Source organism: Poecilia formosa, unplaced genomic scaffold (genome assembly GCF_000485575.1).
Source record: "Poecilia formosa unplaced genomic scaffold, Poecilia_formosa-5.1.2 Scaffold42, whole genome shotgun sequence".
Taxonomy (NCBI): domain Eukaryota; kingdom Metazoa; phylum Chordata; class Actinopteri; order Cyprinodontiformes; family Poeciliidae; genus Poecilia; species Poecilia formosa.
Window position 1 is genome coordinate 2290169 of NW_006799981.1, and position 21055 is coordinate 2311223.

The 21055-nt window shown below is 36.7% G+C and overlaps 1 protein-coding gene across 1 annotated transcript; it reads left to right on the forward strand.

Moving 5' to 3' along the window:
* Positions 1-85: 85 nt before the first annotated feature.
* gng4 (G protein subunit gamma 4) lies at positions 86-15459 on the forward strand. The gene is made up of 3 exons (XM_007551503.2): positions 86-746; positions 3892-3997; positions 12571-15459. Exons 2-3 carry the CDS (start codon positions 3899-3901, stop codon positions 12697-12699), a joined length of 228 nt encoding a protein of 75 aa, XP_007551565.1. The 5' UTR covers positions 86-746; positions 3892-3898; the 3' UTR covers positions 12700-15459.
* Positions 15460-21055: the final 5596 nt, after the last annotated feature.

Genomic DNA, 21055 nt, shown 5'->3' on the forward strand with positions numbered 1-21055 from the left:
CCACCTGACCCTCAGACTCACACCCAGGTGAGCTGAAGAGAAAAAAAAAGACACCAAATTAACGTACTCAGGTTAAATGTTGGATTTATTTTAAGGCTTGTTACGCATCTCTACCAGCGGGGAGATATCAACAAATGCATGATTAAAATCTAGTTATTAATCCATGTGAAGAGAGCCGTCGTTAAAACTGGGTGAGGCCCGTCAGCTGCTGCGGGGAGGACCCGGTGATGTCAAAGCTGATGTAAAAATGAAACGGGGAAGCCTGCAGATCTCTGCCGCCTTCTGGAGCGGTAAATCAGGGAGGGGAACAACAAACCCGTCCGCTTCTAATTAGAGTAGCAGGCGGTGCGTTTAGGGCCAGTTTGTCCACTGGAAACGCTCCGCCGCTGCTGCAGCAGCTCCTGGTCCGCGGATCTCGCAGCTTGCGCATCACAGATCTCTCCGTCACACCGAGGTTTCCCCCCTCTACTGCATGCGTAACATCTCTCCGGGTCCAGCCGTGGAGCGCACCGACACCTGACCGCTCGGATCGCATCAGAACCCGCTCGGATTTTCCTCCTTCAGATCAGAAGCGAGGCTGGGATTTCCTCCTATCGTTTCACCTTTTTTTTGTATTATTCCTACACATCCTCCTCTTCTTCTTCTCCTTATTCTGTGTGTGTGTGTGTGTGTGTGTGTGTGTGTGTGTGTGTTGGGTGGAGTCAACCCGGAATTCTCCAAATTGGAAAAGCATTGGCACGTCTCAGGTAGGAAGCCTGATTTAATGTCTGCTTATAGTCGAGCATTTTAGTCCTTAAATCCAGATTTTTTTGGATCTGATTCGTGGCGTGGGCTTTTCAGGTCCAAGCAGGGCCGCAGCTCTGTTTTTGTCTCCTTAGAAATAAGGAGAGGCGCCCGCTTCTCGTTTTGACAGATTTGACTCTACAATCAGCATCGGTGCGTTTGGATAAAACGACACACAGGCGATCAGAGGCTGAAATCCAGCCGGATGAAGCCTCACGATGCGCGGATTGAAGTGGGATCTGTAGGCCTGATAGCTTCGTGCGAGGGTGTGTGATTAGAAGCTGCAAATTGTTCACAAATACCAAAAAAAAAAAAAAAAAAAAGGCGATGCATTAGAAATGAAACACTCTATCTTCCATCTGCTTTATTATCTCTGACTTATCTCGGTTTCATACGATGGAAGTGAAGCAGAAATAAAGGCAGGATGCATCCGGCTGCACCACACATTGGTGGAAGGCTTCATGTCTTCATCCTTATGAAACACATCTGTGGTTTGGTGCCTCCTCCTCTCCCTGCTGCTGCTGCTGCTGCTGCTGCCAAACTGGGCCAAATCAGCGCTGAGGGGGGTCAAAACCAGAGCAAGTCTTGGTCACTGCTTGTCAAAAGTGGTGACTGGAGGTGGACAGAGTAACCCAAACATTGTACTCAAGTAACTACTTCAACATATTTTTTTACCCAAGTAAAAGTAAAAAGGAACGATCCAAAAAAATAAAATAAGAGTTAAAACTGAGTAATTGATCAAAACGTAAGAGGATTAATATTTAAAAATTACATCATCAGATGGATCAAAATATAAAGTTATGTGGAGATTTTGGTGTTTTAAAGACCAAGTGGAAAGTAATTTTTGTAAATAACATAATTATATAAAACCAGAGACAAAGAGATGGAAAAACAGTATTTTCTTTTCCTTTTTATTTCTTTCCTGGATCAAACTTCTGTCTAGTTTTATGTGTCTGGACTGTCTGTTTAGAACAGCCCTCAGCTTTCAGAAACAAACTATTTATAGAGCTGACAATAAATCTAATATAATTTAACCTAATTACAAAATAACAAAATGAGGCAAACATTTTTCCAAAGCAATTTCTTTCAATACAAAGAAGCTTGTGACATTTTGGTGCATGTCTGGTGAATGTTTGACTAAAATAAGTTTGTTCTTCATTCAGTTGAGTTACTCACATTGGGAAGAGGATCCAGAAATCTTACTCAAGTAAAAGTAGCAGTACTTCATAATAAAGTCACTCAAGTGCAGCATAGTAAAATAACTCCTAAAAATACATTCTTTCTCCAAAAACTTTATCAAGTAAATATAATTCTGATTCACTATCTTTGATTAAAAAAATTTAAAAAAAGCTTTTTCTGATTTTAGGCCGAGGAATCAGATTAATTGTCTTCTAAAGTTTTTCAAATAATGTTGCATTCGCTCATATTACTGCTTCATCCAGTGTCTATTCTTCTTTACAAAACAACTCAAGCTTAATCAGATTGGACGAATAAACCAGTGAACATCAGTTTTTAAAATTAGTCAGAGATTCTCAGTAGAATCTAGGTCTGGACTTTGACTAGGCCATGCTAAAACACAAGTAACGTCTCCACTGGAGCTCTAGCTGTAAGTTTAGGGGAAATCTAACAGGTTTTCTTCCAGTATTGCTCTTTGTTATATCCATAACATATTTTATTTAAATTTTCTTATTCATGTTTTTATTTTCGTATTTAATTTTTAAGTTTTATTTTCCTCTTCTGTCGCCTGGTTTGATTTGAATTTGATTTGTGGAGGCTTGAGGAGTATTTTATGTTTTTACAGTGTATGTCTGCATGTATACTTATGCTTTGTACCACTTCAAAACTATTCTCCCTAACAAATTATAAATAAATACAAATAAATAAAGTAGACCAACCTATCCATCCTTACATCAACTCTGAACAGGTTTCCTGTTCTCGCTGAAGATAAAGCAGCCCACAGCATAATGCCACAATCGCCATGTTTCACTGTGAAGATGACGTGTTCAGGGTGATGTGCAGTGTGAGTTTTGTTTCATGCAAAGTGTTTTGGATAAAGATGTTTTTAGGGATATCAGATTAAAGGAGGCTGAATTTAAATAAACTTTCAAATTTTTGATTCTAAAAAATGTTGAAACCATTTTTTTTCTTTCCATTTCAGAATTATTTATTAGCAGAACAGGTCGGGCAGCTGCATTAAGGCATGTTTTAAGGGGACCTATGGTGGAAAATAAATATTTTTGCATGTTTTTGTACTTCCATTTGGGTAACAATTGCTTCTAAAAACAACCCAGAGGCTTAAAAATAACTATCCAGCTGTTTTTTGTCAATAAGTTTGTATTTTTTGGTGTCTGGAAAACAAGCAGATTCAAAAACCTCGTGATTGTTGAATCACATTCCAATCCGCCGTTACCTAGCAACCCCAAGGAAGTCCAGATCATCACCTAGCAACCAAAGCTGAGCTCCAAGACGTTTGGATTCTGTATGTGCTGTACAATGGCCATTGGAAATGACAAGTGTTTTGCTGCTGACTTACCATTCAGAAACCACTTGCTGGATTCTTCTTGGTTGTGAAGAAGAATCCAGCAAGTGGATTCTTCTTCACAGCTTTGAAAAGCATCTTCTGCTTTTCAAAGCAGAAGATGCTTTGAAAAGCATCTTCTGCTTTTCAAAGATGTGGGTGTTCATCTGTTTGGAGCCATTTTTATGTGCGGCGTTGAGCTAGGGGTTGTGGCAGAAGTGAGCAGACTGAAATTTCATTATCTAAGAATGATTTTGTGCAAAAAAAAGTAATGAACATGTTTTGTTTGTAGACCGTAGACAGATTCTAACCTGTTTATGGAAACATAATAGGTCATACTTAAGAGAAAGCTAGGCAAAGAGCAGACAGATTCCATCCAATTGAAGCAGGTTTGGGAATGTTACAAGTTTAAGTACTTTAAATACTTTAAATAAGTAGCAAATACTTAAAATTTAGCTGCTCAAAAATAAACTGCACTGCACAAAATCTCTTTTCCAAGACGAATAAACAGGTTTGTAGGAACGGACTGCTGGAGACGTGGCAGAGAGTTTCCTGCTCACTTTCTTTTCTACCTCTGCTGTCTGTCACAGGCACAACATGAAGGACAGCATCGCCAACAACAGCACAGCCAGCATCTCCCAAGCCAGGAAAGCAGTGGAGCAGCTGAAGATGGAGGCCTGCATGGACAGGATAAAGGTACACTGGTTGTGTTTGGGTTCAGATTCAGCATTTGTGCAGGTTTTTCTCTTCTTGATTCAGATGCACGAAAGTCCTCTTGCACACTGAGAGTTAAAGGTGGTCTAGATTTCTATCTGATACTAATTGTAAGCATAGTGCACTACAATGCACTCAGGTTAACATGTTGTGTCATTTTATGAGAGACTAGCTACAAAGAATAGCCGTTTGCAGAATTGTCACTTTAATTTGCAGAAATCCAGTGGCGACAGTAGAGAGAAACAAAAATAAAAAATAAAAAAAACAGCTAGCTAATCTCAGAAGTAATGGACAAGTACTCTCCAATAAAAGAAAACCGTAAAGAAAAAAACAAAGTTCCTATCAGAAACTCAAAGAGAAACAGCTAAACATGCAATCAATAAGCAAGAAACACTTATCATGGAAATAAAATAAACAAAGTAAATGGCATCAGACAGGAACAACACTCAGCTAAATAAATAATAAAAGTACTTTGTATTTAAAGAAAACATTAGAAAGTACACAAAGTTAACAGCAGCTGTAGCTCTACAAATGACTTTGACCAGGAGAAGTTCAGAAAAGTTACTCTAATACCTGATTATTAAAGCTAAATATTTGTTTTGCACTCAATTGAATACATTTCTAATGAGATGTTTCCACGCACTATTCACCATTTATCAGGTTAAAATTGTTGGAACTTGCAGAGCAACAACTGTTTTATTCGTTACTCTGCTCCAATTTAGCTTTATTTAACATCAATTAGCCACTTTAATCAGACATTTGATTCACTAAGAGATACTTTTGACTTATCGTAACACTCTAAGATAATCTTTTGTTGATTTCACATTCATTGTGTTATTTGTCATTCTAGTATATATAATAATGAAGGCGCTGAAGGAAAATTTGGTTATTTAAATAACTTTTTGGGGTTTAAATTAACTGGACCAATATTGAGAGAGGTTGCCTTGAAAATAATGGCTGCAGTGTTGTTAATGAAAGCGTAAGTTTGCTCTCTGACTGAAGGTAAACATTAGTATTGGTTGCCAGGTGGGGACGTTTTCATATCTAATCGCAGACACATTCTGCGCACATATGTCGATTTGTTTACATGTCTGATGCTGTGGGTTGCTCCTCAGTTGGTTGGTCTGCAGACGCTGATGCCTACAAGTTTCCAGATTGCATGATGACAAGATTCACACTGTTCAGTTGTACCTGCCATATGGAGAGCTGAAAGAGCAAAGACCTGTGAGTCTCAGTCTTCTCCATGTTTGGATTTCCATAAAATGAAGCACGAGTATCAAGGACGACAATGTTTTTAGGTTTTAGTGGCAAGCTACTTTTAGCTCTGCCTTTATCGGGATCTATAATTTGCAGCATTCTTCCCATAAGCATTTATTTGTGGGGGAATTTTACTGCTAGAAGTCAAGAGCGGATTGTTTTCAGTTTTCAGCAAAGAGAATTTCATCTTTTTGCTCTCAAAACTTCTGCTCTCTTTCAAATATTCTCTGATCTCCTCGTGCACAAACTTTCTCTCTGCACAGAATAAATTTATGCTTGCAAACCTCTCTGCTGGAGTACCATCGCTTAGCAACCATTCCAGCCAATAAAATCTCCTGGTCGTGCTTCTGTGGCTACAACAGATAGCTGCATGTCGTCTTCTGACGATTTAAGTTTTCTGCTCTTGTGGTTGTCAGGAAATCATGACATTTACAAAAGAACAAATGTTTCTTTATGTCAGTTTAACTGTTTTCCATCTGGGCAAAACTGCAAGAAGGGTTTTTTGGCCACATCGTTTGGTGCAATCGTTTGTCGTGTAAACACAAAACTGATATCATATCTGTGCTTTCTCTATAGCCCGTATCTGCTAAACCCATCTTAAACACCTGTTCCGCTTTATACTGATACCGTTTTAGACTACATTTCATGTGGCAAAGAATGTTTTCGCCTGTCAACAACATGACTAACAAGACCAAAATCACTTCCTTTTGGTCTTGTTAGGTTTTGATTAAATAACGGGTGACACGTTACATTTTCTTTAGGTGAAATATTGCTACTAGTTGAGTCAGTTCCCGTCTTCATTTTCTTTTTGTATCCATTTTACTTCGTACATGTAAGTATTATGAGCTTAGTTTATTTAGATTTGGAGGTCGGCATTAATAAAAATGCTTAAATCTTCTTTATATGTTATCATCCATAATTTGTACCTGCTTTATGCTGAAAGGCTGGATCTTTTGTTCTTTACAGCCTCCTGATATTCTTCAACTTCAAATTAATTATATTAGTAGTAAAAACCAGATGAGTATTGAAGTGTGAAGAACCCTTAAAAAGTGGTTACAGAAATGTATTATATATATATATATATATAAGAACCCTTAAAAAGTGGTTACAGAAATGTACTATATACATATATATATATATATGTTGAACAATGCGTATGTCTTTGTAAATGTGTAATTTTAGATGAATAGTTTTATGATTTGCAAACATTTAGATTTTGGGCAGATTCTGCTATTTTTGGTGTTATTTGTAAAGTTACACAGTCAGAAATTAACAGCAATAATTTGGTTTATTTAGCCTTTCATAGAGAAAAAAAACATGTCAGAGTTCCAAACTAAATATTTAATTCACAAGCTAAATATTTAGGTAACTAAATATTTAGTGAGAGGTTATATAATTAGTTATTGGTGGTAAACAACGAACAAAACCAGGAAATTGTATTTTTATTTTGTATTTTTAATTTTGTATTTTTAATTGTATTTTTTTCTACTTTCTCCACTTTTTGGTCCATGAGATCATGAATAAAAATGAGAAAAATAGAAAATATTATTAAATGATGTTACAGGGTGACGTTTTTTAAGCCAAGAAACCATTTTAAAATGGGAATGTTTTTCAAGAACAATACATTTGTATCATGTAGACAGTCACACAGTTACCTATAAAAAGAGCAATAAATAGTGTTTTTGTTGTTGTTATCACAATAGTATTACTAAATATTAGATCATACCTATGCTGAAAATATTGAAATTGAAATGTTTTCCAAACTACTTCCACCTCCGTTTTTTTGTTTATGTTGGGACAATTTTGGGTTCTCCTCATTTTGTATTTCCAAAGTTCAAACTTCCCACATAAAGCAAAAACACATGAATGCTTATAACACAGTAGAGGCTTTTTTTATTTCCTTCTTTAAAGTTAAGGTCAGTCTCATAACTGTGACATTTGAAATTTTGGTTTATTAGATAGAAGGTCTTAACATGTGTTATAAAGAGCTTGTTGTGCAGCTGAAATGACCGTGTCATCATGTCGTTCAGAAGCTCCTCATGTGCTCCGGGAATCTTTTCCTCTCTTTCCCGAGGCTGATTGTGCAAACAGCGTCCTAGTTGAGCCGGAACGCATCCACAACTGTTTAAAAAACGACAACAATATGAGTAGATATGAGGAATAGAGCTGAACTTTTGCTAGACTTGTGCGTCGAAGTGAAAATGAAGTGTTGATTAGACGGTGACTTGACTGTCGCCTGCCGGCTTGATGAACCAGCTGCTTGTTTTGTCGTATTTTCACACATTGTGTTCGTGCCTGAAGTGAGTTACTGAATGAATTTGCACAACTGTGGTGAAGCTATTGCATTGTAGCTGAAAAACAATTTGGTGAACCAAATTTAACAATGTTTTTTCCATTTCTGTGAAAGAAATACTATTTGACTAGATCTAGTTTTAGTACAGAATTCCTGTTTCTGTCGTACCTTAAGTGTACTAAAATGAAAAAACCTCAAAGTGAAATTTTATCACAGGTCAACTAACTTGGTTGCATCTGGCACCAATGTAGACAGGTTACGTTAAAACTGCAGTATGTAACTTTTACAAAAAATTATGTTTTTTCACATATTTGTCACAAGAGTAAAGTGTGTTAATGATGGAGAAACAACATTTTGATACAGGAAAATTATTTATCCGTCGTCCTCTGTTGTCATGGTAACTAACCTGAACATTGGTTTTGGTGTGGGGAACCAGCTGTAACGTAGCAGAGAGCAACAAGGGTACACAAGAGTGATTGACAGCACTAAGACCCTCCTCCTAACACAAATATGTAAAAAAAAAAAAAACATACTGCAGTTTTAATAAATCTATGTTTACATAACCTTCAACCTGCAGGAGCATATCACCACTACAGTTTTCACACTTGAGTTTCTTCAGCAAAACCCTCAATTTTTGCGTTTTTGTTCCTCCGTAAAAACATCAAAATTACAGATTTTTACAACGATCGTTTTGGCGATCTCTTAAACTTAATTAAGAGGTCTGATGAGAGGAGGTTGGTATCAGTGGAAGAAGCAGGGATCACCAGTTTCTCATTAATTGCTCAGCCAGCCAAAGGAATGTGATCAGTGCTAATTAGAAGGACTCTCCCTCCATCATGGGGCTGAAGTGTAATTACAATCAGTCTGGGCCTAATGACACCCTCAGTGCAGTACCACTTTTCCTCCTGTGGGGCTCCTGCTCTCTGCAGTTTATATAATTACTGCATTTAGTTTCATTATGAAAATAATTGGGTTTTTTGTTTATTTTTGGAGACGACTTTGTGAAAGTTCCACTTTGTGAAGGACTGAGCAGAGGTTTTTCAGAAAGTAGGCAGACGGCATCTTTGGCTTTATAGCTTTAGCTTAGAAATTCTTTATTGTCACTTTAAGCAATTGTACCCTTCGCTCACACAAATATAATTTGTGATTCCTGAGCTTTTTTTAGCTGCAGAGAAATTGCAAACAGATCGCAGGTGTAGCATTGCAGACAGAAATAAAATAAAGCAGATCATCTGGAAGAAACTAGCGACGGTACTGTAGAGCAGAAAAAAAAACAAGTGTGCAGATTATTAGCCATGCGTGACGATGATACAACTCTTGCAATCTGCTTCTTTGCAGTGAAATCTGTTTGGCTACCCAGTGGTAATTTGATGCCAGCAGCACTGTTCAAATCATTGGGACGATGAGGTCCTCACTGGTGGGCTGAGTCGCTTCTAAAGTGGCTTTTAAAACTGTAAAAACTCCTGGTAACGTTGCAGGTTTTTAAGTGTTATACATTTGGCACCATCATGTCTGTGACACATATCCCATAAAAGCAAACATTTGTCAGTTTCCAAGAACATGCTTACAAAATTTTCAGTTTTGAAAAATGTAATAAACACAAAAAAAAACACTTCTGAATTTCACGTAAACTCCTTCCTACTCCTAAAAACTGTGCCGTCAAAAAGTTAAACTTTTTCATGCAACTTTTTTTTTAGGTTGAATGAGTCTGTTTGAAGAACACTTTGCTTTCCATGTTATAAAAAAAAAGTATTGAGCTGTTTAAGTTCATAGATCTGGTATAAATGTGACATCACTTCTGGACCGGATCACTGAAGAGCAATTCAAAATCCATAAATGCCAAAGTAAGAGAGCGTGCACTGATCGAAGCAAGGCGAACTGGTAAAACGTTTACGGTCTATGAGCATGGAGATAAAAAAAAATCAATAAATCATTAAATAGATACAGAAACACTTCTTGTTTTCTTAAATGTCTAGCTTTGCTTAAGCGATGAACATATTTGTCTAAAGTAAACATCCCCTCTGCTACTTCTAGTAAATCCATCTTTTATTAAGCAGGATTTAACCATGAATCATGTCTGACTTCTCATTAACCAGCTTTAATCTCATCCCAGAAATTCTTCATAAACAAACATCCATCATATTTATTATGTTTCCGTCAACATTTAGAGCTGGAAGATAAACAAAGGGAACTCAGGCAGAGAAAACCGGAAACTTCAGACTTTGTTCTGGATCTTATTTAGCTCATCTAGTTATGACTTTGTGTACAGATGCAGATTTTTAGTTTTTCAGAAAACAACACCAGCACCCAGACAGATTTTTTTGCTGTAAGATTGCTGTATTTTGCGTGACAGAAACCCTAGGGTTTGTTTCTTTCATTTCAACTCTAAATGTTGCAAAACTTCTTCAAATCGCTCAGGTTTGAGAACGTCTCATCCACAGACGTCTTATGGGTTTTTTGTAATGTAGTTCTGAAATCAGTTTTACTTTTTCTCCCATGAAGTCATTTTTTGGAAGATTTAGATGCGTGCTTGTTCTCAAAATAATGCTGAAAAATAAATTTCTTCTTGATATTTAGATACTTGAAGGTTTTGGGTCAAAACTAAACAGAATAAAGAGAAAAAAATAAACATGTCACAGTCACATGTTTACCATATAAAACAAAAGAGATCCTATTTGCTAATTATATTGAGCTTAGTTGGAGAAAACAGAGAAAGGAACAGGATTTATATCACTATTTCTTTGAATTTTATTTAGCCAAGTTTAATTAACTTAGAAAGCAGATTTAGCTGCACCAAAGTCTGCAATTGAGTAAAAGTCACTGGGCAGACCTGATCCTCTTTGCTATGAAATTAAAGAAAATTTAAAAAGCGTAATTTACTGAAAGACAATTACTTTGTGTGTTACCTATTGTTTTATATTTATTTTGTCCTGTTGATTTTATTCAAAAGTAAAAAGCCTCAATAGCCAAGTTTTTATCATTCCTGAATTCCAGTTGGGGGCCGCACAAAATCAATCCGGGGGCCTCAAATGGCCCCCATGCCGCACTTTGGACACCCTACCTTGACAAATTACCCATCGTATACTAAAAGTAAATGCGTCTCTTTAAATCAGCGCTTTTAAGTGAGAAGATATGTCTGCAATACAAATGCACATAAAATTATTCTTGAACATTTAAAGAAAACATCAACAATGGCTGTATTGATTTCTAAAGTCCTAACAGTTGCTGATCATATTTTTGGCTTTGTGCTGCATCGTTGTCAAAGCGAGTGCTTCACATGGCCGGATGATGAGCGTTGTGTGATGTATTCTCCCCTGAGAGCAGCAGTGGGTGAGGTGAAGTGGCAGGCGGGAGATCAGATGGCTCTCTGCTCCGTGCGGATCCCCGGGCCCCGGCCGTCCCTCCGCTGCAGCTGCTCCTCTGCTCTCCATTTGCCGCCCGCCTCCCCTCCTGTAACTCCCACTCCGCTCCCAAGTGGAAGCCTGCGCTCACATACAGTCTGGCTGTACTGTAAAAAGATCAGTCCTGCAGCTAACGATTAGCTTGCTTAACGATTATTCTGACAATTAATCGATTAATGGGATAAAGACAAGGGGCACATTTTACAGGTTTTTCCTTTAAAGGAGCTGGTGTGTGTCTTTTTTAAAACTGTCATCATGTCGTGACTGTTTGTTATGAGACAGATAATCTGTGAAAAGATCGATTTCCTCCCTGAGCTTCTGTTGGTTCTGGATCTGTCCGATTGATTTTTTTTCAATCAGGTCTGTTGCAGTAATCAATGCAACGCATGGATGAGTTTCTCTAGATCTTGTCGAGACGTTAGTCCTTTAGTCCTGGAAATGCTCTTCAGGTGATAGAAGGCTGATTTTGTAACCGTCTTTATGGGACTCTGAAGGTTCAGTTCTGTTTTTCAGTATAGTTTAGTTTTATTTTGTTGTGACTTTTTGTTTATCTAATTCAGTTAATTTTAATTAGTTTTTAGAGTGTGTTAGTTGAATATTGTTTTGTTTCTGGTTAGTTTTTATTAGTTATAGTAGCAGGTTTTAGTTTTTTCATACTTTGGTTAACAACATTTATTCAACAAACTGACTGGTGTTTTCTGTCGCCAGGAGGAATATGAAATGCTGTAATTTGCCAAAGGCTGACGTAAACTGTTTATGTGTTCAGTTCGAAATACGTAGATTAATTAAATCTTCAGTATGTTTTAATTGGTTTAATAAACACACAATATAGTTCCAGTTAGTTGTAGTTTTCTCCATTAATTACCGTTTTTATTTACTTCCATTAACATTGAGGATGTTCCAGATCCATAAGAGTAGATGTAATCAGTCTAGCTCTGTGGCTTTATTATTTATTTTACATTATATTTAGAATTTCTGACTTCTAACTAACCATTTTAAAGATGGTTTGTTGCAGCTTATTTATTTTTTTTTTCTGTATTTTCTACCCAGTGAATGAAAAACAAACATTTTTTTATAACTAGAAATTCACTAGACACAGACACACACATGCAGTTTTGGCTAAAGATTCATAAATTTCTTATTGAAAGAGACTGATTTGGAAAAATTTTCTTTTGCCTGATTTGTTATTTTTTTTAATCTGAATTATTGTCATTTTGGTCCTTAAAATACTAAAGTTTCCATTTTAGTAATGGTCCATTTATACTTTTGTCCGTCTGATGATGAAATTTTTAAATATTAAATGACTGATATTTTGATCAGACTTTTTACTAAATACTGTTTACTATTGAGTAATTTCTTGGATGGATACTTTTACTTTTACTTGAGTAGAAATATGTTGAAGCAGTGCTCTGGGTATTCTACTCACCTCTTGTATCAGCTGATACTAAACCTCAGAGATCTGTTTTTGTATCAGAAGTGGAAAAAGTGGATCATTTTAACTGACTACTTGACAGCTAAAAAGTCAAATAGAAGATGGATTCCTGTAAATATGGAAACTCTTAACATTTTGATGAACATCTGTTCCCTTTACATCAACACCACAGGTCTCCAAAGCAGCTGCAGACCTGATGGCGTACTGCGACGCCCACACACGCGAGGACCCCCTCATCGTTCCCGTCCCCGCCTCTGAGAACCCGTTCCGGGAGAAGAAGTTCTTCTGCACCATCCTCTGATGAGCTGCCGCCGCTGCTACAAGTGCAGGCTTGGCGTTGCCTGGCTTCTCTGTCTTCACCACACCTGAAGCTATTGGCCATCAAAGGCGTTGAGTTGAGTTTTGCCTGGTGGACACTCTGTTGTTGCTGGTCAGCTCTGTCTTAGTGGCTGAGGGTTTTGGGGGAGTCAGCCACCGAACTGGCAACCCAGTGAGCGTTACCATGTCTTGTTAAATAGGTTTGTTATTGCTTTGTTGTTAGAGAACAGCCTTGCTCAGTGCTTAATGAGATGAAAGATGTGTTTTGTTTTTTTCCTTTTTCTTTTTGAATTTTCTTGTGCTAGATCATAACTTGCCTTAGGAAACAGAAAATTTGCCCATTGTTGAAACTTCTACATCACATTTTCCCCTTTTACTTTATCCAGAGCAAAGTTTACAAAGTTTTTAATTAATTTTCTAACGAGAGGTGCAGTTTGATTTTATAGCAACATTGAAATTTAATTTGATGCCTCCCTTTAATCTGACAGGAGAGTCTCAGAAAGTTAACTTTTCTTTTTGGACCCTCAAGCTGGCAAAAAGCAACTTCATATATTTAAACTTGAGATTTGACTTGGACTTATGGACTGGGACTCAAGTCTGATTGGGATTCTTTATAATTAGAGGTTAAAACAAGCTGATATGACTGTAGTTCTGACACATAATACATCATATTTGCATAATATTCCAATGAAAACATTAGCTTGATTTATTAGCTCTGGTACACCTTCACTCTAGCCACTTCCTGATTATCAAAATAAAAGCATTTCCATTATTTTTATTCAAAAAATGTGAAAATACTTTCTTATCTACTCTTTCCACAGTGCCTCAGGCATAATGTTGTAATTTATACCTTACCTTGGCGCATATTTACCTTTTAGGCTTTACAAAACGGTTTTAAATCATTCAAATTGAAGTGGATAAAAACTTGTAAACCCTACATAGTTCAGTATAGAGTTAAGGATTACATAACTTTGATCCATGGATTGACACAATAAAAGCATATGGTTTTATTCATTCACAAATTCAAAAATTTTAAAGGCGAGAGACCTGACGAACACTCTTCCTGTGACGACGTGAGACCTGATATAAACATAAATTCTGAAAACTTGACTTAAACTCAAACCAAATCTGTTAGACTTGGTTTGATTGGGAAGCAACATTTGTTAAATTTTTAGATTTCATTCTCCACTGACTGAGACAAACCGGTCCAAACCCTTTGAAGAACCTGTTCCCCATCTCACCTGTGGTGGCGCTGCACCAAGAACCCCTGAAAGAAATGACCTGAAAACCTCTGAAGAAGACATTGTAGTAACCTCCTTTTTCACGAAATATGAACAAAAAAATGGAGTAGTGTCAGATTTTAGCGGTTGTAAGATTTCTCTTTTGTATTTGGTAAAAGAACACGAGTCGTTTCTCCAGATAGCGCTAAACTTTCAGGTTTGTTTTGGTTGTATTTACCCAGAATGCATTGTACTATAACCTGCTTCCTGCTTTTTGAGCTGTTTCCAGTCCTCTTGCATTCAAACCGCTACCAAGCTTTTTAGGCGGACCAGAGTTCGTTTTTTTGGACAGCATCAGAGTTTGATGACTTATTCACACTTCCATAAACAAAACAAAACAAACCTTGTAGACAAACGAGCCAGCGGACTAAACAGGGTTGCTATTACAGAGTCTCACTCTAAAGACTTTAGACTTTACATAGTTTTGCGCTTAAAATACTGAAATGAGTTGCGGTTTTAGACTTGAGTCTCTTTAACAAACTTTAACTCGTATAACAAAGCGATAATGTCACATGGCTCAGTTATAAACCAGTGATTTACACCAGGGTGTTGATAACTAAGTTCATCATCATAATAATGACCACTCAGGTGTTTCTCCAGCTGAATAAATATATTAAACATCATGTACTCGATGAAAAAATGACTTTAGTTTTGAGTTGAAACGACATCTGCACTTCACCGTCAGGATTCGCTGAAAGCACAAAGAAACAGATTCCTTAATTTGCACTGAAAATAAGAGAGCGGAAGCTGCAAACCAATTCTGTTGCAAGTAATTATATTGAATCAATTTATGAAAGGGCACAGTGACAACAATCAGGTAACTTTTTCAAGGTTATCACAACAAACACAAATTATTCATTTGCTTTGGTGTTCTCTTTGTTCACTTCCAGTTTATTTCATCCCCTACAAATAAGAGACATTATGAGGTCATGTAGCTCCCAATTGGAGTATTATCTTTCAATTTGCAGGAGGAGTTTTCCTCCCTGTTTATTTTCTGGGCCTGTTTCCTGAGACTGGTTACTTTATTTATTTTTTGCCTGTCCGATAGAGTGAATGGCACGGCCTTTGACATTAATGCCGGACCAGAGGCCTGCATGTTTCCCCGCTCCTCCTCTTTTTGACAGCTTCCTCTCTTTCCGAGGGACTGTCGGTCTTTTAGAGTGTACAGTATGTTACAGTGCCAATTTCTGTGAGAGCAGCGTGATTCTCACCCTGCAGGCCCTGCAGCCCTTTCTTCCCTTTTGTTCGTTTCGGCAGAGAAAGCACACTGTCGAAACGTTTCCTTTACATGGTAGTTGAATAGCATTTGCTAATTTTTACAATAACTTGTTATGATCGTTAATATTATTGTTATTATCAGTAGTAATATTGAATATTTGTTGCACAGCACTGACAGGTACATGACGTGTAGTGCTACTATAAGCTTGTATGAAGAAACAATTGTTTATAAATCATTGCAATTATTGATACTGTCTCTGTATTTTTTAAGAACAACAGTAAGGGTTGTTTACACGATGTGATCCCTTTAGTGGTTCAGGCCTTTTTTTTTGCTTCATTTCTGTAAAATTGAGAGAAATTTCCTCCCTCCTGTTACTTGAATTTTACCTTCAAAATACGAATCACACCCTTGATGCAGGTTATGTTTATGGTTTTATTTCATATAAAGATGGTGCCAAATCTACAACAAAGATTAAAACATCTAAAGATGAAAAATGCATGGATTTGTTTCTGTCTACAACAGGGAGGACTGTTATAATGTAAAATGTTGCACCGTCATTGACTTTTATTGGTGTTTCAGTGCCAGATGTAATTATTGGCACCTCTGGTAAAAGATAACGTAGAAAGCATTAAAATCCAATAATTTTTTCAAAACAGAAGCTTTATCTCACGCTGAATATTTGGGAAACTTTCAACCTTTAATTTTAGTACAAAAGAAAATCATGTTTTCATTCACATAATACAAATTGTTCAAATTATGCTGCAGGACTCTTATTGTATGTAGAATAAATGGCCAGAAAGTTCAAATGTTTTGGATCACTACTCCATAAAATGAAGCATTTTTTGCTTTTTCTATAGCAGAAAATGCTCTGCACTGCAATAACACAAAGCGATTTTAGTCAGTTTCCAGTGCAAATATCTTAGTTCACTTAATATAAGACATAACTAACTTTTCAGCAAGACATAGGAGCTTGTTTTAAGTTAATACTGATAAAAAAAAATACTAGTTCTATTGGAAGATAAATTCACTTATAATAAGACATTTTCCCATGTTATGAATGAAATAATCTGTCGATGGAACTAGTTCAATCTGGAGAGACTCAAACGGAGAAAGAAGGCGATTAAAAGAGTTTAATGACAAAATGAACATGAAAATAAAAAGTCCTTTGGCGTTCAGGCCCCGGCCGGGGACATCGAGCTGGACTTCGATAAGCTCGATGAACATTCCTGATGCAGCATAGGAATGTAGACCCCCCGGGGCCGTACTGGTGGCGGCGGTCGGAGGAAGATGAGGCCTGAGAGCCTGGAGCAGAAGGTGGAGGTGGGTTGATCGCAGCTGGTGAGCAGAGGAGGCTATGGGTGAAGGTCCTTTTAAACTGGAGCCCAAACGATGATTGACTGGAGCAAGGCTTGGTTCGCGCCGATAGGTCCAGGTTGCAGAGAGGCGGGCGCTGATTGATGAGGCAGGTGCGACTAGAGTCTTCCAGACTGAACTTTTGTCAAGACTCCATTACTTTCTCATCAATATTAAGAAGTCATTGACTTAAAATAAGCTCCTATTTCTTACTGAAAGGTTACTTGTAAGTTAGTTTTGTCTTATTTCAGGTGTATTAAGATATGTGCACCAGAAACCAACCAAAAATACTTTTGTGTTTTTGCAGTGTGCAACATGAAGCCAACCAGCTTCTTCATATGGTATGCCTGGAAAAATAAAAATAAAGCCAATAAATAAAAATAGCAAGCCATTTTCAGTTTTAATGCAGATTTTATTTTTTACATTTCTTGGTATTTTGAGGAGCTGATAATGCGATGCACTCAGAAGAAACGCAGGGCCGATTTGTAAAGAAACAGACCCACATCATTACAGAACCTCTACCATACTTCACTAGGTATGAAGTTCATTCTTTTTATTATTATTGTCCTTTTCTATAAACCACATTTAAAAAAAATCTTGGCCTAATCTGACCAAATCACATGTCTCCAGCTAAATTTGCAGAAGCATTTTGAAAATTCCATGTTTACATTTATGATGGTAGGAAAGAATACTTTTTTTTTGATGACACTTCTTCTTATTCTTACAAAGACTTGCTTATCCCAAGATACCACTATTTTCTACACATTCACCTCACTTAAATGCCATGTTTTCTTGTTTTTACCATGTTAAAGAGTGGTTGGCAAAGATAAATTTGCTTTATTTTGTCATATTATATACCACATTCTTGAAAAATTTTATGAACTTTAAAAAGGAAATATTTGTTATTTGGGAATTATGCACCATACAAGCAATTTTCTTTTAATCAAAAAGTTGTATTTTTCTAAATTCTTTAGTGGGGTTAAAAAACTGCTGCAATACGGGCTGAATTTTCTTTAAGGACATTTAAGCATCTTTACCAGCGGTGCCAATAAGTGCGGCTGGTGCTGTACTCTGCACAGTATGATCATGCTGGAGCCTGGATGTGTCAATAAAACGAGCAGCTGTATGAATGGTAATATGGAGGAAAGGCATTTAAATAGAAGGCTTTGTAAACCCTTTGAAGAATCAAATGAATTAAAGGAAAACGGTAACCCATTTGTGTGTCTCCGCTTCATGTCTCGCCTCTTTGAGGTTTCCAGCCAGTGTCTGATCACACTGGGAGCATTAAAGGCCAAATGGTTGAGTCTCACAGAGGAAACATGCTGCTGCTGTTGTGCAGTGGAGACCTCCTGTGGCTGAGCGGAGCCACAGGCCATCTGGATGCTCTCTACATCTGTTGTGACACTTTTTACAAAAAATATATGATTCATTTAGACCTCAGTTAGTTTCCCCGCAAAAAGCACACAGGGGGGAAGATAATGCATGCAGAGCCTTTATTTGCATGAAGCATATATACAATAATACCCTTTTTTTTATTATATGTTTATTTTGTAGCTGTTCTTTTTGTGTCCATCCATACACAATCTCAGCTTATTTGAATAAGCTTTCTACTAGTTTTGTTCATGTTATACCTCTTTCCACCCTCCTCAAAAAGTGATTTTTTTAGATATTCACTTAAAAAAGTCAAAACATTGTCATATGAATTCATTGCTTAGTACTAAACTTCCAATTGTATTCATTTTTATGATTATGTTATTTTCTGTTCATTATTTTTTTTTTATGGAAATATTTTTTTTATTATTATTTTGTTTTGTTTATTTTTGCTTACTGTTTTGTCATTTACTGGTTCATATTTATTATTTTAATTACTGTTTTCAGTTATTATTTGAATTTCTGATGAGCTGATATCCTCCACAAGGAGTGTTAGGTCATTGCCAACACAGCTGGCTGTTCACTGAGCGCTGCACGATAACATTTTAGGTGGTAATAATGGTGCTTTCCCACCGCTAAGGATTTTTATACAGACATGTCACCCTGTGGAAAACTGTCTCAATATAGAATAGAATAGAATAGAATAGAATAGAATAGAATAGAATAGAATAGAATAGAATAGAATAGAACAAAACAACACAAAAAAAACAGAACATAATTCATATACGTTTCTCCCACTTAAAATCAGTAAAGGTTTGTTGAAAGATTAAATAAAATAATTAAATAAAATGGACTCAATGAACGACTTTCACACAAAGTCAATTTTCCTAGAACATTTCTGATATTTATCTCAAAACTTCAGCATTTTTTCAAGGAAATGTTTCACTTTCCAAACTCAAAAATGTCTCTATTTTTTCTATTAATGTTTTTAGGTTTTAGTTCTTTGCCAGAAATTTACTTCTCTTTTTATTTTGTCTATATTCTTACAGTGGCTCTACTACATTGTTGTCTATAAAACATCAGTTTTATGCTGTTAAACTGAATTGCTCAAATAAATAAACCTCCACTGTACTCTCTCTCTCATTGAGATGCACCTGTGCATCACAGAAAAACATGGGGAAAAAAAAGAACCTGGATGCTGCAGCAGATTACGTTTGATGAAAACAGATAATTGCATGTGAGGGTTTTTGCATGATGATGCAAATCCTGGCATCTCTCATCGATTTCTCTCCTCTAATCTGAACGGATCAAGCTGTGGATAAAAACATGAGCAGCTATGAAGGAGGATTGTGAAGCCTTGGGACTGGCTGTGCTGCAGAGTGTCATCCATATATTTCTTTTAAATCAAAGGCAGCAGAAATACATTTTCTCTGTCAGCTCCTGACAATGAATGATGAGGTCCTGAATGAATACACTGTGTTCTGTGTGCAGCTGCTCACCGTTAGTAATATCTGATCAATTCACACCCACACAGTAGTGATGAAAGGGAATTTGGGTGCCGTTTCTCCAAGCCAATAGAAATGTTTGTTGATGGATAATCCAAACCAAAGTAAAAAATACTCATAAATATTAAATTCAGATGACTAATTTACCTCAAAGTGCAATGTTGTCTGAGTTTTTCCTTGCAGTCGACTGTGTCCCCAGACTGTTGGTTTTCTGAAACAGGGAGAAATACATATCCTGTGTGCCAAAAATAAATGTGAAATTCAAGAAATAGACTTGGTATTATGGGGAACATGAGTCTCAGCTGGGACTGGAATGAATAAAGAGAAATTTATAGAGAAAACAGCGAATCCTAGATGCTTGGAGCGCTGCAGAGTCGAGGGGAAAAGGGAGAAAACACACACACACAGACACTCACACAAGCTGAAACAGTGATGAAACCTTAGTGCATGCATATGGTGCGGTTTATGAATAAAATGTGAAGTGAAAGTAAAAGACATAGGGGACAAAAGTTGGATGCCACAGTAAAGTGGGGTGAAATCCTGACAGCGATACAACAAGCCTTTATCTTCAGCTGTAAGAAAAGGAAATAAATCACCGGACTGAAGCTGCAAGGACAAAAACTAACTAAAATAATTTGCTATTGAAGTAAAATAATCCCTAACTGAAAATTTAGAAAGCTTCCATTATTAATTTGCATATTCAAATCAACTTTTAGCAAGTAATGGTTTTTGATTCTCTTCTTTTCTTTCTTTTTCTTTTATTTTAAATTAAATCACTGTTTCCAATCTAAATGGCATCATTAACAATTGCTATAAATATGCAACAAGACATTCATAAATATTTTTGAATGAATATTTTTTAATCTGATCAGTTTAAACTGAACATAACACAGGCACATTTTTCTTACAACCACTTTTCAAAATGGGAAAAACAGGAGAACATGCTATGCAAGTACGATATTTTAAAACTGCAAGATAATTTATAAGATGCATTGATTGTGGGATTAAAGGGGCAGTATTATGTAAAATTGACTCTTTTGAGCTTTGCATCATCTAATAATGTCATTGGCTCATCAAAAACATACCTGTACTGCTGCTTTGATTGTTTTAAGCATGTTTTAGAAATCCTTTAATGTCCATGGCAACCATTCAGCTGTGCAAAACGCCTGGGTGGGCCTAGCCCCGCCTTCTAGGTCCAGCTCCTCTTCAGAGCTGCAGTTTCCAATCTTCCACTTCACAGAGCAGACTTCTCTGTGAAAAGTTACCACAGGGATAAATGTTGTAACTCAGGACCTTTCATTCTAGCCAGCAGCAATTAGCAAACACTTGGTGGAACTGAACATCTGCTGAGCTCATTATTCGAGCCACATCTCTGTGCAAAGCAGGGAAAAACCTTGTTAAAGAGTTAATAGTGGAGTAAGATTGTGACGACTTCCTGCAGGTGTTGTTTCAGAAAGAGGGACAGTTTTAAAGAGACAGAGGCCCAATTTCAAAGTGCTAAATTTCAAAGTGAACATCGATTTTATGTCATATTGAAATATATAGAATTTTTACAACTGATGGTAACCTAGTTACTTGATTGTATTATATAATGACATTATATACCTAGAA